The 15,793-nt window shown below is 37.5% G+C and overlaps 1 protein-coding gene across 1 annotated transcript; it reads right to left on the minus strand.

Moving 5' to 3' along the window:
- Positions 1 to 1,154: 1,154 nt before the first annotated feature.
- Positions 1,155 to 12,985, minus strand: LOC136410833 (uncharacterized). The gene is made up of 6 exons (XM_066393187.1): positions 12,764 to 12,985; positions 6,311 to 6,525; positions 5,431 to 5,566; positions 2,768 to 2,901; positions 1,643 to 1,856; positions 1,155 to 1,370 (listed from the first exon to the last, which is right to left on the minus strand). The coding sequence occupies exons 1-6, from the start codon at positions 12,807 to 12,809 to the stop codon at positions 1,273 to 1,275; spliced, it is 843 nt and encodes a 280-aa protein (XP_066249284.1). The 5' UTR covers positions 12,810 to 12,985; the 3' UTR covers positions 1,155 to 1,272.
- Between the last annotated feature and the right edge of the window lie 2,808 nt (positions 12,986 to 15,793).

The following is a 15,793-nucleotide window of genomic DNA, read 5'->3' on the forward strand; positions in this document are numbered from 1 at the left end:
TGTGCATGTTCATGGAAAAAAACCAGAACTTTTCATTGTAGATCAACATGGAGTTTTATTAGAATTGAGTGGAATGTCCATAATAATAGAGAGATGAAGATCTGAAGTTTTACAGAAATAAAGGGAAAATCTGTAAATTCTCACAGCAAAAAGAATAATAAAAATGTTTTCCCTCAGTAAGAATGCAATGGAATTACACAATGTAGCCAATTCCTGGAGCACAACCGTCGTTTCGGATTCCCAGTTCTTTCCAGTTTGCTTTTTCGACACAAAGGTTGCTTTCGAATTACAAATCGGGCAGGACAAGTATTGGAAATTACCACATATTATTCGCAATATGTGTAGGGAATCTTTCGGCAAGTAAGCTGGCAAATTTTCAGTCAAATTGAGACACTGACGGAAGTTGTACCGCCTTTAATCCGAATCAATTTACTCTTATGAATTTCAATAATTTTAAATCAATTTTCGATAAATTCCCACTTGAAAACTGAACATTCAATGGAAATATCTCGAAGTATAAAACCCGCTATCTTGAGATGAATACTGACACTCTAGAGGGAAATGCAGTGTCTCACATTTGGCTACGTAAATTCTTCTCAATTTGCCTAATTTGAAAGGCGTTTTATAGCCAATAAACACATTCTAAGTGGTGCTCCATTCCCACAAATTTGAGTGTCTTTATTCTCTAATATTACTGTCTTGAATTTTTAGGAACAATCAGAAGCAGCAACAACAGGAAAGCGGCAATGTCCGCAACATCGACTGTTGCTGGTGCAACTTCATCAAACAACATTTAAAAAATGTGCTGGTTTCACGCATGTAAGCACTGCACTAAAAGAGAGTTTATTAATGGATCTAATGCTGATTGCACGCACTTGTTTTCATAATGAAATTAATCGTGATATATGAGATTTAAAAATCTAGGCTTTGAAGCCCCACTAGACTTGTCCCGGTCCCATTTTTCTCTTGCTCGCTGACCCTAAAATAACTAATGAGGTACCAACTGAAGCGACAAATGGCAGATTACAATCGACGTCATTAATCCATTTGCCACGCGATTAATCCAGTGCAAAGACCAGCGCAAATCAGACCTTATAAATTAGAGCTCATTCAGTTCTTTTCTATATAACTAGAGCTGAAAAAAAAGACTACCGTTCAATAATAAACTTCTTTATTACTCACGGATTTTATACAGTAATTTACAAAACTTATGCTACAGTATCACAGCTGACGAAATTTTAAATTAGCATATTGAAAATCGTAACGAGTCGACTATGCTAGGTTGAGCCATATTGTAAGAAATTTGGGGATGAGAAAGAGGAGCAGCAATGTCCAGGGGGGATCTTGGGGGAACATTGGGGAGTCTGACGCTGAAACAACAAGAAACATTTCTTAAACATTCCATTGGCGAAAATTTAAGGTAAAGACAAAAAGAAAAATCCAACTTTATCGGCTAGCCCTCGGGCCCTAAAAAAGAAATATAGGAAGCTGCTCTGACATAATAATTTCCCAAACTCCTATCCAGAGTGGCTTTGTTATGGAAGGAGTCGTAAAGCAAATTGCCTGTAAAATAAAGGGGGAGGGTTATTTTTATCGTGCAGTGGGAGAAGCATGAAATCACATTTCTGCCTCAAAAACTTACCCCTCGAGGTGGTTTCCAAAAGTAGTACCTGCGGAGTGTCAGGCCTCACTTGCATTTCCATGCTTTTAGCTCTATAGAGTCTAAATAAAGTGGCTTCGCACCTTATTCTAAGTGGTTCCCAACTACCACCCACTCCAGTGAGCTCCAGTCTGGCGGTTCTCTTCTCCAGTTGGTCTTGGGTTTGAGTAATCCATTCTGAGGTGTACCCTGGAACCTGAAACAATGAAAACCATGTTTAAAACTTTTATAAATTTTTTTTTTTAATATCTTATTTCATCTATGAGTATATTGAGCGACATATACTCAGACTTTTCCTCGCTATTTTTGCTGGACAAACTGAAAAGAGAAGCTCATAAAATATTTCTAAGAGGCTCTCATTGCTCAAATGCGCTAGTCGCCTGTCCCTTGGAAAGCTAATAATGCGGAACATTCTCATGTCTGCTTTATATGCGTTTACATTCCCGAAACGAGGCTTTCGCATTAAATAATCCCGCAGGCTGCAAGGGAAATGAACCGAAACTCAGGTAAACTAAGCAAGTTTTAATGAATTACTCTGAACTAAAACGTTTAGCGGTTTATATGTGGCGAATTTACGAGTCGACGAGTTTAGGTGATGATGTAGAGACGATTCGGTGAGAGATATTGGGGCTTGTCGAAAGTGAAAGGAGGATTGTTGCAAATGGAATTAGGAGTTTAAGTAAAGGAGATAGATGGAGAAGGTTATAAGAGTTGGATGGAATAGATGATAAATAGTATGATAATGATGATAATATCGATGATGAAGATAATGATAATATTGATGAAGATGATGGTGATGGTGATGACCATCAAGATGATAATGATTAATTTTAATCCCTCTTTTTCCAAAGTCACAAAAACTTAACCAACTTCGCCCGCAAAACAATCCAATATCGCTTTCTATGTTGGTTACGTAACGACCGTACCCTAATCGCTCACGTATAAAAACCAATCTTGCAAAGTTTTTCCCTGGCCGGCCAGTGGGCAATTTTCCAACTTCGGCTGACCGCTGGCCATTGGGAAGTTTTGCGTCAGCACTGGGCCGGAAAATGCTCCGCTAATTGGCCATTGTTTCGATCCGGGAGACACATTCCCTTTTAAACTCACCTTTTCGTCGTTTACAAAGAAGGTGACGTTGCTGGCAGGAGACGAGGAGGGGGCCTCGCAGTCGGCGATCAGGGGCCTGCCGTGGTCCAGGCCCGATTTATCGATTTTCACATGAGGAACTCCTGCTGGTACCACTGAAATAGGAAATGGGAAAAAATCGTTTGAGGCAGTAAAATTCAGAGAATATAAAAAAATTTCATCCTATTTTAACTACACCTCACGTTGTCCTTTAAAAATTACAGAGATAATAGTAGTCAAAATGGTATCAAACAACACTTTAATAATATGTAAATGTTGCAAATACCAAGCTTTAACTGTCTATAGAGAAACCTGGGAACCAATATCTCATTAGGTCGATGCAGTCGCGTTCCCACGGTAACGTTAAATTATTATATTTCACGGAGTCTAGTATATTTTCGAGTTTAAAGGTCAAAGAGAAAAGTTGTGAGTCCTTGCTTTTGATTTCGGGGTCTCTCAAACTAACATCGCCTTTAAAGGTAAATATTCTGTTCTACAAAAACACTACTGAGCGGGAAATATACAAGACGGAAATGTTGTTACGAACCCATGGACAAACCACTGCCATAATTCACGTGGGAAAAAACGGAAGTAAGTAGATAAAATTTTATAGGCTCTTGTACTGAATCGTTAACAAGACATAAGGGCAAGGTACGGCAATTTCTCAAACGGACCGACAATTCGCAAGCCCAGGCAATCGTAAATCTCCCTCCGAATACGCCTCAGATAATTGGACAAGAACGTTTCGAATTTATACGTCCACGGTTCGGATTTATTTGTCAAAATTGAGCAAATGTCCCGTGTGATTGCATCTTTTTCCTGGCCATGTACATGTCCAGTTCCCATGGCAGTTAACAGATTCCATTCCTCAGGCGACAAAACACTAATGGCGTCAGCAGTTTCTTCTAGTATAGCGCCAAATTGAATCATTAGCCGAGCTGTTAATCGAGTTTCCTTAGACTTCCGGTCATTTATCAAGGTATTATGTCGCGAACTGGAATGAGGGATGCGATTTAAGCTCGAACAAATGGGTTCTATTATGCGAAATGTACGTGTCAGTGCAGCGATATGGACGATTTGTCACTTTTGCCTGAAAATGAGCTGTCGCTCAAACTAACTTGGGAATTATGAAGACACTAATGAGAAGACAAGTTTGAACATTGCGACATCGGCGAAAGTTCAATTTCCGGACATTTTCCAATAAAGAAGTGCCTCTACAGGCACTAAGGTTCGTGAAATCACGCCTACAAAACGCACTGTTACAGGCAGGGGCCAAAGTAGAAATATGCACCATTCTTCGCCGGATCATTCCAAGGCAGAGTTACCGCTTAAAAGAGACATTTCTATTTATTTGTCTCCTATTTCTCAATTTTTGGCATTATTTATTACTTAACGTTGTTTGGAAGATTATTAATGGTACAGTATTCCCTATTCTCAGCTCGTAAATTCCACTCCAACTGCGTTTAACTGCACTATTATGAGTCCTTAAGAAAACATGGAGTAGAAATATAAATTATATTATAGCGTTTACTGCGAAGGCAGGCAGTCCAATGGAATTATTTACCTCTAACAGCAGGCAGTTGCACAACTCCTACACATTAAACATTAATGAAAAACAAATATTCGTCGCTATGAAAGGGAACTCATCGATTGGTAAATGGAGATCTCCATCAAATTGCAAACTCATCCAGTGTTAACTTTGTTAATGTGCCATGGTCGGTGCAGTGGACGTTGGTTTATTGAATATTTACTGCGTCGGGAACAGGACGTGATTGACGTGATATAATATGAGCATTGAAAAGTAACTGCGAAAACCATTTCTATTTTATGAGCTGTTCTCCCGAATTTCTGAAGAACCGCTCGATAAATGGCAACACTGTAAAGGCTACAGCATTTAATTTTTACGCCCTCGGTACACCCCTGCTTTCTTGTTTGCCACAGCAATAGTTTTGGCGAGATTTAGAGGTTTTCCTATATCAGTCAGTTTTGCTATTATTACTTTCAAACCGGGCCTTAGCGGGATTCAGCACTTACCTGTGAATTTCCCAGTAGAGGAAATTCAGCCCATTTTCCCAGATCCAATAGCCGTGCTGAGGCTCAATTCAGAAAAAAGCTAAAGTTCGAGTGTTCTTGGTTAGGAAAAGATTCGTAGGTCGTAAAATTGAGTCTTCGCCCCCCTGTATTTACTCAGGTAGTAATAGTAATCCTCAAAGTGTTGAAAAATCATGCACTAAAAGCAGGGTCGTGCTGTGGCTCAACGCAGAAAAAATACTATAGCTCCTGAAATTGTCCTTGTTCCCTTATGCAGTTCCTTCTAGAAGTAGTAGTGAGGATCCTCGAGGCTTTCGTTTAATTCTACAGAAACAACAGCAGGGGCGTGTGAAGGCGCAACTTGGATGAAAACTAAAATTCAAGTTTTGCTATATAAAAAAAATCGCAACTCCCAAATTTTATCCCGTATGCTCCTATATTTACTTCTAAAGGAAGTAATAAGGGTCCTCAAGTTGTTAAAAATATCTTTTATCCATTGTATGAAAAGCAGGGGCGCAGGGAGTCCGAAAGCAACAAAAATTCTCAAATTCAAGTTTCATAATTATTACTTAACACTTCAGATAAATATTAATCATTGCATTTGAAACACTCACCCGCTACTGTCATAGTGGTAGACAATAGCTGTGTATGAAACAACGGAGCATCAGCTGACACCTCGCACTTGAACTGCCCGGATATCTCTGGTCCCACTGACAGCAACGTGACACTGTTGGCATTTGACACTGACACCTGTAATAACAATTTAAACGTCTTATATCATATGAACCTATACATTTTTTAGTTTTAAGTTTTCTCATTGTGACATATATCAATGTGAAGGAATGCCAAGTGCCAACTTTTTCATTTTTATATGTGTTCTTATAGAATGTGAGATTTGACACCTCAATAAAGATTTGTGTACTACAGTTTCGTTTCTGTTTCTTTTTTCTGTGGTTACTGTGATGCTACGTCTCGCTCTTCGCAATAGTTATCCATGTGAGCACCCAAAATGAGAATATTTTATTGTGTTATAAACAACAACTGAACGGAACATGTTTTGAATATCGATTCCCAAATTACCCTGCAGTCCGTTATTAGAAGCACAATTTACGAATCCCTACATATTTTCCTTAGTGCCCCAAATAATAAAACGTTCAAATCGCGCTTAAGCAGTCGTCGATCTGTTATCGAGCCCTCTTCCCCAAAGCAGATATTAGCTCATAAAGTATGATTTAGTGTTCGAATATTTTTCCTAGCGGAAACAAAGGGAATAAAACCTGAATTATTGCCCCGGCTTAGGAAACTAGGAAAACATTCAAATGTTTTACTACCTTGGAACGAGGACTCGAGCTGAATTTTGACGAGTGCTATCTTAATAAATTTCCTGCGAGGCTAATGGATACGAGAATCATTCAAATTTAGGGGAAACGGGTGCTCTTTGTCACGCAGTATTCCCTTTCAAAATTCAACAGTTTCGAGAGGGTAATTACTTACGTCCACACGTATTCCTTGAATGGGAAAAACCCGGATCGGGGGTTCTTCTTTTGGCACGTAGCGGTAGAATTCGGCGTCTTCGCGGTACCATTTTATCGAGTAGAGGGGAGCGTTCTCTAGATCGTACTCACAGCCTAATGTGACCGAGTGACCGGCGCGCACAGCTCGAGGAACAGTGAGCGTCATACCTTTCAGGGTCGAACTGGTGCGAATTTCTGAAAACAATTTGGAATATACGTTCCCAATAAATATTTATAAGAAAATATATCGAAATTTGCAAACTACACTTAAAGCCCTACTCCGAAATAAAACCAGAATTTCAAGGGATTTGGAAACACCCTCTCTTATTCAGTTCCAAAGAATCCCTGCTTAGAGGATAACAGCTCAATTACCAATGTATTTTATAGCCTAATTAGAATACAGTGCACAGTATGGAGCGAATTCCGTTTTGGCCAAAAGAAAATACACCCTGGGTAAATTATAAAAAATAAATTACCCAATTCATTTTGTATATACACAGAAAACCTTGCATCTATTTAAATTTTTATTAACCAGAATCTAATAGAAAAACTTACTTTCTCTGACTGTTTTAGCGATGTTGATCTTCAATGGGCGAATTGCTAAACTCTGTATATTCTTTCTCATTTTTGAACCACAATAATATTAATTAAAGATGAATATGCATGACAATCTGTATCCAGACCACATCTCCTATTGGTATTTGAAGATACAGGGTCCCAAAAGAGGATTAATTGAGAAATAAAAATTTAGTCCTCTTGTAACTATCTAGGTCAAAAGTTGACTTTGTATACAAAACTTCCCTATATATTTTTCAGTATTTATAAATTGTAATTTACGTAGAAGATTGCTAACAGTTTGCAACTATACCTTCCTCTGGCGGTTTTCGAGATACAGTCTCAACTTAAGGATTAAACGGACCCCATTTAAGTTTGTATCTGCTTTCATAGACGGATGGCAACATTATCCAATTCTTTGAATTTGCTTATATAAAATCCTTCAGCATTTAATTCCATCCAAATATTCACGCGAGAAACGATTGCCATCAATATTCGATCCTACAGATTAAAAACATAACCCGTACTAAATACGGAAAAGCGGCAAAATCCACGTGCACCTACCGAATTTTAAATCATTATTCCCATTAAATCCTGCCCATTTCTCGCGTAAATCAGGCTTAACGGTTTACCGATAAGCAACAATTTATCCATTGATGGCGGTTTTGATTACCCTATCGTTTTCAGATTTTTACACAGCCGTTGTAATTTGATATACATCAGCGGAGCTAATTTTCCTTCGGGCGAAATTAGTCATAATCTGAGGTCGAAGGGATGAATTTGTAACATTCGAAAATGCTTTTTTGTGCACACGTGCATGCAAAATTAATTAAAAAATATTTTCGCACAACAATTCCAGATTCTTTTATAACATTCAAGAATCTTCTAGAACATTTTCCCGTTGAGGACGTATTGGATACGAATAGCAAAGGCCTTTGTGGAGCTATCGGTTATTTCAAAACCTCTTAACTAATACATAATTAAATCCAACTTCCTATATTACATAAAAACCTGCAAATTGCTGCTCTTTCATTTTTTTTTAATTAGAACTAAATGACCTGAACTTAATGCCTGCCATTTTGGATTTTTCCTATTTTAATTCCTCCGACGTGCCCGAAGGAAGATTGCTTAAAGTGGCGCCATTTATTCTCTCGTCTTCCTGGATTTTGCAAAGAGCCAAACTGTTTTCCTTATGCAAATGGAAAAAAGCGTGATGAAACTGCAATTAAGTTTGAAGTAAGCAATTGAGAATCTGGGCTAAATGTCGGTTTATTTGTTTAAATTACCGTAATGGAATTTTTTAAATTATGTCAAGTGAAACTGTGGTTCTAAAACGTATATTATGTAATTTAGTTTAATGTATAACGTCAACTCGTGATTTATGTAATTTGATTTATATCTGTTCTAATCATTCGGCTAGTATCTATTAAATTATATCACTGTTATTACACGAGAAGGCTGAAATATCATTAGCATAAATTAACGTTAAATTTTTAATTTAATTTCCATTAATACTTAATGTGTGTTAATGGATTTTATCGACAATTATGAGGTAAAATCAGAAATGGCTCTATATGTAAATTAATTATTTAGGAGTAGCTCTCTTCAACTTTTCACATGACACAAATGAGTATTCGTCTCGGAATCACAAGACTTATAACAGCTTTTCTAGGAGTTTATTAATGTTTAATACTGAGAAATTCAACGAACAAAAATGTATTTTTCTCACCTTTATACCTTCCTCATATACAAAAGCATAATAGGTTTTCATCAATCAGACAATACAGCCGTGGGGTGGGCTAGGGGTGTGGAGGGAAAGATGGAAAGCGTTTTAGTATTCCAAGCATTGCGAAAGCGAACTTTCCAAAATTTAAAAAATATGGCCCCAAATTTTCCAAAAACTTAAAAAAATATCTTAGGAAAGTGGCTGAAAAATTGCTTGCATATGATGTGTGGGTTTTAAATATTTGATAATATACATGGTGTATCTAAGTTTTTTTTAGATGCACCTTGTTTAGTGGTGGTTTTGGTATATCGCAGTTTGATTGAATAAAATTCCACACTAATTATTATACTGACAACGAAACCGCAGCTATTTACCTAATAGCTGCTTTCTGGTTTTAATTAATTGAAACATATTCCAATAATTTGCTACTGCACCAAAGAATTCCATACGCATTGAAATTATTTAAAACGTCACATTAATCATCTTTCTAAATTCAGTGGAACATGAAAAAATAAACGTACACTGGGGATGAAAAATTCAATTCACCCACTCCAACACCATAAATAATGCAGGGCGCAACACGTAGTATCCCAAGGAAAACCCTCCCGTTTGACCCTACCGTTTCGATCCATTGATTGGCCCAGTTCCAAACTCAATATTAACTTATGTAGGAACCTAAATATCCCATTCATAGGATGCATGAATACAACCCTTGCAGTAATTTGTCATGAAAAATGCAAAGCGATTTTCCAGAAGGGGAAACGATTAATTTTCGGCGCTAAAAAAATGTATGTGGACCTTTGAATTTTCACAGAAGAATGCGCGATGGATGTGAAAACAAATTTTTTTTATGGAGGGGTGTTGTTGCACTCAGGGTGTTGTTGCATTCAGGGTGTTGTTTGATTGTTCAAGGACCATTGTGATTGTGAGCAAATACAAGATATAGCCAAGAAGGGGCAGTAGTGGAAAAAGACACGTTTTCATTGTCAATCTTCTCAGCAATGCGCTCCTAGAAACAATATCACAAATTCACTGAGCCTGGCACGATTATTAATTTACACTTCCGACATCGAACCATTTCCAGAAATCGAATTATATAGTTTGATATGAAGTTTTGAATGCCCTTTGACAAACCTAAGCTCTCAAAGAGACTGATAAAGAGCCCTTATTACTATATGGAGCAGTATACACTTTCAGGGCTATCAAACCCTTATTGATGACGAAGCCTGTCAATGACATGCATCGTATTTACTGAACGAATCGAGGTCAGAACTGGCAGCAAGTGGGCCGGATAAAGGGTTTTCAGGAGCTGACAAATGACATTCTTCTACTGGGTGTTGTTTAGTGCTCGTACTTAACGAAATTTTATTTCAAATTTCAATATTTTTTGACCTCTCATTGACAATGCAACGTGGGCGAATTGAATTGCCCAAAAGAATCCATATCTGTCACTCGAAAAATGATTTATAATCCTCCGGTTTTCGCTTATCAATTCCCGATCTGGATGTTTTTCTCCGGAAATGTTTTCAGAGTATTAAAAACGAGGACTCTCTGCTGCTCTTAAGTAAATACCACTACTTGACACCTTCCTAATAAATGAATAAAGTTATTTGGAAGGCCCCTCTCCAGTGTCAGATATCCTAAGCAAATGGGTAATTAATTAACTTTCCCAAATATGTTTTACGGTTGAGCAGGTTTGCTACTACGTTTTGTCTCTTGGGGGTTTGTCGGAGGGTCGAAGGGGCAGCTGCTTAATTCTTCGCGCAAATTGATAGGAGCTGAATGGGAGATTTACTTTTTTAAAGGAACGGTGGAGTTCAGACTATTCATGGTTGGTTAGCATACAATCCAGTTTTCAATAACTTTTAAAAAAGACTTAAAAAAGTTTTAAAAAGTCTGTGATAAAAAATCTAATCTCGCGGAAGCCAGGAAACCCGAAGAATACGCCACCAGTAAATGCTAAATCATGTTGTCGTTAGCACAATCTCAGTGTGGCAGAATGTTTTCTCTGGGAATTAGACGCTTTCAAGAAATTCCATTTTAGTTTTTTGTGTAAAATGTCAGTACGCCACTGCTGGATGTGGTGTTACGTTGGGAACTTGCATGAAAACAAGAATCAAAATACTCCCGTCCATGACGAAATAAGTGCGGTAAAGAGCACTTTTCGCGCGCGAGTAAATTTTTTTCTAAATTTACTTAAATTTTCTGTGATTACACTAAAATTTATTTTACAGTACAAATAATTAATTTAACTCTGACACGTTAAAACAACATAAACTGCTGCTGGAAAACAAAGCGAGTTGTTTTTTGCATTATAGATTCGCATCGCAAATAAATGAATTAAATGTGAATTATACGTTACGAGTTATTTGAAAATACACGATGAATATATCAAAATTCGAAGATCTGCATTTCAATCTCATTCTGCAAAAATTCGATTACATTCGAGCTCTTTTAGAGACGTAAAATGGATCGTTAATGCTGCATTAAACGTTTCCAATTGCGATTATAAGAAACAAATAATGGCGTTCTTTTATTGCAGGCGAATAATAAATTTAAGCTTCGATGACTCCACTTTAAATCTAACTTTCGAACGTTTATTGTTATTGCTCAATAAATATGTTTTGGCGATGTTTTATTGAAAAGTCGAGACCTTTATCTACGTGTAAGCTTCGCATTATTTTCACCGGAGAAGAAATGAGAATAACTCCAACGCCAAGAAACTGATACATTGTTTGGAAAATTCATGACTTCGTTTGTGATTTAAAACCTAGATAGTGAATATCAAATTTAGTAGGTTACCTTCCGAGAAGGGTGGACTCTATGCTGAAATTTCCTATAGATAGATAATTCCTAGGTGTAGTGGAAACGTTAAGTCTGATTTAATGGGGAAATACCGAGGATATAACACGAGCGATGATTTAGCATGCAGTAAGTACACGTGGATATCGCCTTTTCTCGGATTATTGAGGTTTAGATTCGGTAATCTGAGATAAATCTCTGCATGCTTCGATTAAACTTAATTTCTTAGGTATCAACTTAAATTATTTGTCAATTTGCACGTGAAACGCTACTAACTCATTTAATATTTTTAGCGAAAATTTGAAGTTATTATTTTTCATATTATGTATTTATGTCTGATTCTTTAAGTTGTGTTAAAATCGTTTTTTCTGGAATTTGACTGTTACCCGAAACGCCACTGACTGACACAGCTTCTGTTTAGAAGTACAGAGACGTAAGTGACTCCATTTTGGAATTATAATTTTTTAAAAGCAAACATGTCTGAATCTTCAAACTTGTGGAGAACATAAACCTACTTTCTTTGTCAATCCGCCCTTCGTGTGCGGAAGCGCTGCTTTATAATTTTTTTTCAAAAAAGAGTGAAAAATATCTGCTCTGTCGCCCGGTTTAAAACGCAGTAGCGTAGGTAACTTCGTTTTGGTATAAAACATTATAAAATATTTCCATATCTGGGTCTTCAAACAGCTGTAAAATATTTTCCAAGTCAATTTGTCCCTCAGGTGAAGCGCCACTGGTTCGTACGAATGTTCCAGGACTGAGGGAATAAAATTTGCCGTTTTGACTGGTTTGAACTGCAGTGACGTGGGCGATTCTATATTAAAATTATAATTTTTAAAACTGAACGTGTGTGAGTCTTCAAATTTCTATAAAATATTTTAATCCTCCCTTCTTTGCCAATTTGCCCTTCAAGCGAAATACTACTGATTCATACGATATTTTCAAGAAACAGAGAACAATATCTGCTATTTTCAGAGTTCAAACACACAGAGAAGGAAAGAGAACTCATAAAGGAGGCAATGCAAAAAAGATTGCAAAAATATGTCGAACTGCAACTCCTATGGGACGTCAATTGTAATAAAATTTTCGTGATAATTGCAGAAATTTCTCATTTGCTTCATCTACAAATAACCCTACAAAACTTCGCTCTGGACTACTAAACAAACGCATCTAACCTGAATAACTTCCGAACCTTTTCATTCATTTTTAAGCAGCAATGCTCGTAATTGCCTTTATGCATCCACATGCAGCAGGAAATTACCACGGCATAACAAATGCCCATAAATCCCTAACGACCCTCTCTCGTGTCCCTTTCGATTTCATTAAAATCTACATCCCCTTCAGCAAACTTACTTTGAAAAAAAATGAACAAAACCATTAAAGCCGTGAAAGAGTTCATATTGCACACTATTCGGGTTTTCACATATTGCCACCAACATCTTTGAAACAATCACTAGAGGGCATAACTAGACACTTAGTATACTCGAAAGTTTCACGGCGAAGGGTCGGTTGAAAGTTTTACGTAAACGCGAGATATCCAGGGCATGTCGAAAATCCTCGGTGGCCCTTCGCACTTCCAGCTGGCAACTAAGCAACAAGAAAGAATTAGTGCGCGAATATCTGCCGCGAATGGACTATGGCGCATGCGGAATTTGAGGGTTTTAATTTTGTGAGGGTTAGTTTCCTGACGGGATAAAATTTGGTTTTGGAAAACTGGTACTCTGAATTTATAAGAGTCACCTGCAATAAAACATCGCAACTTTCCAACAAGGAAAAAAGACAAAAATGTGAAAGTGCCATGGAAAATGGTCGACTGAAACCCGTGGGAACACGACTGATTCGTAGTTATCATCATAGTGAATCCTAGATATCGTCATGGTACAGTTCAAGTTTGGGTTTTAACAGAATCGATCAGATGTTAAAGACTTTCGTTATCAGACCGGTGAGTACATGCGTGGGAACCTGACATATCTGTATTTGCCTAGGTAGAGTCGAGAAGAAGTTGTACAGGTATTCTGTTGTGTAACTTCGCGGAAGAATAAGCAATCCAGACGAAGGTATTAAACTCATGAAATCAAGCAAAATGTCATTCGTAGTATCGATGGTTTTAAAACGTCGAAATAGAACGATTCTGAAACATATTTGATGAAAGTCAAAGACGTGGCGCAGGAGCATTAAATTAATTTTAAACATTTCTGCATGCACAACAGTAAGTTTTAAAACCTGACTATTGAAATTTTAATATCTAAATGTTTTATGACTCAAAATCTCTGGAAAAGTTAATTAAATTTCTCACTTAATCCGAGTAAATTCAGGGAGGTACTAAACGAGCAATTAATTAAATTTAATTAATTAATTTTCAAATAGTGGTTTTAAAACGTTTTTTCCGATTTAATCGGAAAACAAATTTTCCTATTTTATTTGAAAAAATAAGCGACAAATGCAATTGTGAGGGGTGCCTGGGATGGAGGGAGATCGACTGATATTTATTAGGCAGCTCTCGAAAATAAACGCCGGTTTGACTTTCATGCGCTAAACCTTTTTACCACACATGTGCAGTTGAATGCTACTATCAGCTGGCACTGATTACCACAAGCTCGTAGGAAACATTTTTTTGCTCTAATCACTCGCCTATGAGACCAGTTAATCGAAGCACGCAAAGCCCAACTTAATCCCAGGTGGTAAAAACAATGAGACAAAAGCGACGCGGTCGTATTGAACGACACCCCCTAATCCGCGGATTTAAACACCTAAAACAACCCTAATGCTCCGTTGGTTTTATTAGAACGGGAAGGACGAAAAGTTTCGTAATGGGCTCTTTATTGGCTAGCATCGTTCGTTTCGGGATAATAGCTTTAGAGGCCAATAAAAGTTATTATGTACGTAATCTATTTGAGTGTAATGTTCCATTAACTTGTTAGGGGCAGTTCGCTAAGAGGTCTTCGAATGATTTTAGTTTTAATATGCTGCCTCAGCAATACTATGGTTGGGGTGCTCGAGATTATTATTTATTTTGTATTAATATTTTGGAAAAGTTTATGCCTGCCTTTTTCTGGGAAACCATCGTAAAACTTCCCCGAACTTGATAAAACCGTTTCAGATTCCGACGGAGCGATAATGAGAAGAATAGAGCGAAAGAGGCAAAAAAGTCGAAAAGTTACGTCGCGAGATTGCGAAGGTTTATAAACTTTTAAGACGGTTTTCGTGTCTGCGCGACCTGCGAACTGGCATATAAATTTCATAAATCTGGCCCAGATTACGTTTGATACAGGAGATTTATGTGTCTTGTTACTTAGCTTTAAAGACCTTAATGGTCCCACAACAACCACCTACCACCCTTCAATATCTGATAACCTCCACGAAACCAACGCATTTGTTCCCTTATGACTTTTTAATACTTCGTAATGATGGTTTGTGGCACAATCGAACATGTTTACATTGTAAACAAGCGCCATTTTAGCGATCCTGATGAAACAACTGCAATTTATTAACCGAACTGATTGTGCCACACTATTGAAATTGCCTAAATAATTCCACAAATACATGATAAACCGAGTAAACAAGGATTATTGCCATTAGAACAATGCCTGATCGGCAGCATTGTTCTCAGTTCGAAATGTAACAATTACTGGTATTGTGGCATATCGATGTAACATAGTACACTGATTCCATCTTGGTGCTGCGAAATGGGAACGAATGTAGCCTTAAAATGTAAAAATTTATATCTGATAGGCCTGGACGACCAAACGTCCCGGGTCCGCAAAATCTATATTCCAAAAATATTTACAACCCTGTCAGACCTCCCCACTCTAAAAGAGAATAATTGCTCTAGATTACTTTGCAACTTTATAGTTATCCATTATGTCCCTCACTTGCACTGAAAAACTTTTTAAGCTCCCCATAAATCCCCCACATCTTTATTAAAATTCCCCTTCAAAAGCCTCCTTTCTCTCCTTTTCTCCTGTACACGAGAATTATTACATTTCTCCAAATTGCCAAGCATTCATCACAGGATTATCTCCTGCAACGTTAAGCAGATTTGAGTGTTTTCTTGTCTGACTACCTTGTTGCAATAGCATCTCACACCTATGGGTACGTTTTAGTTTTATACTGGCTCTAAAATCTAAAGTTTTCAAGCCCAAACTATCCTAGTCCAGATACCCCCAGTACGATAAGCGGTTTTACTCTGAAAAGGAGAATTAGTAATTGATGAGAGATTTAAATTCTCGCCCTAAGGGAATTGGAACTTCGGGGACAGCGGATTGGTGCAAGAATCAATAGTCCTCTCGGGGCGATGTGGCGGAATGGAATGGCCCTAAGGGATTTAGGGGTTGAAATGTCTTAATCCGGAGCCGTTAGTTTATACACGTAGGAGTGAGTGGT

Source organism: Euwallacea similis, chromosome 9, assembly GCF_039881205.1.
Source record: "Euwallacea similis isolate ESF13 chromosome 9, ESF131.1, whole genome shotgun sequence".
NCBI classification, from domain to species: Eukaryota; Metazoa; Arthropoda; class Insecta; order Coleoptera; family Curculionidae; genus Euwallacea; species Euwallacea similis.

What these genes read in the sequence shown, in the direction of transcription:
- LOC136410833 (XM_066393187.1), bottom strand. Translation starts at nt 12,809, where the DNA reads ATGAACTCTTTCACGGCTTTAATGGTTTTGTTCATTTTTTTTCAAA. An exon ending in TTTGTTCATTTTTTTTCAAA is followed by an intron (nt 6,526 to 12,763) that starts GTAAGTTTGCTG and finishes AATTGTTTTCAG; the next exon opens with AAATTCGCACCAGTTCGACC. An exon ending in TTCAAGGAATACGTGTGGAC is followed by an intron (nt 5,567 to 6,310) that starts GTAAGTAATTAC and finishes TTGTTATTACAG; the next exon opens with GTGTCAGTGTCAAATGCCAA.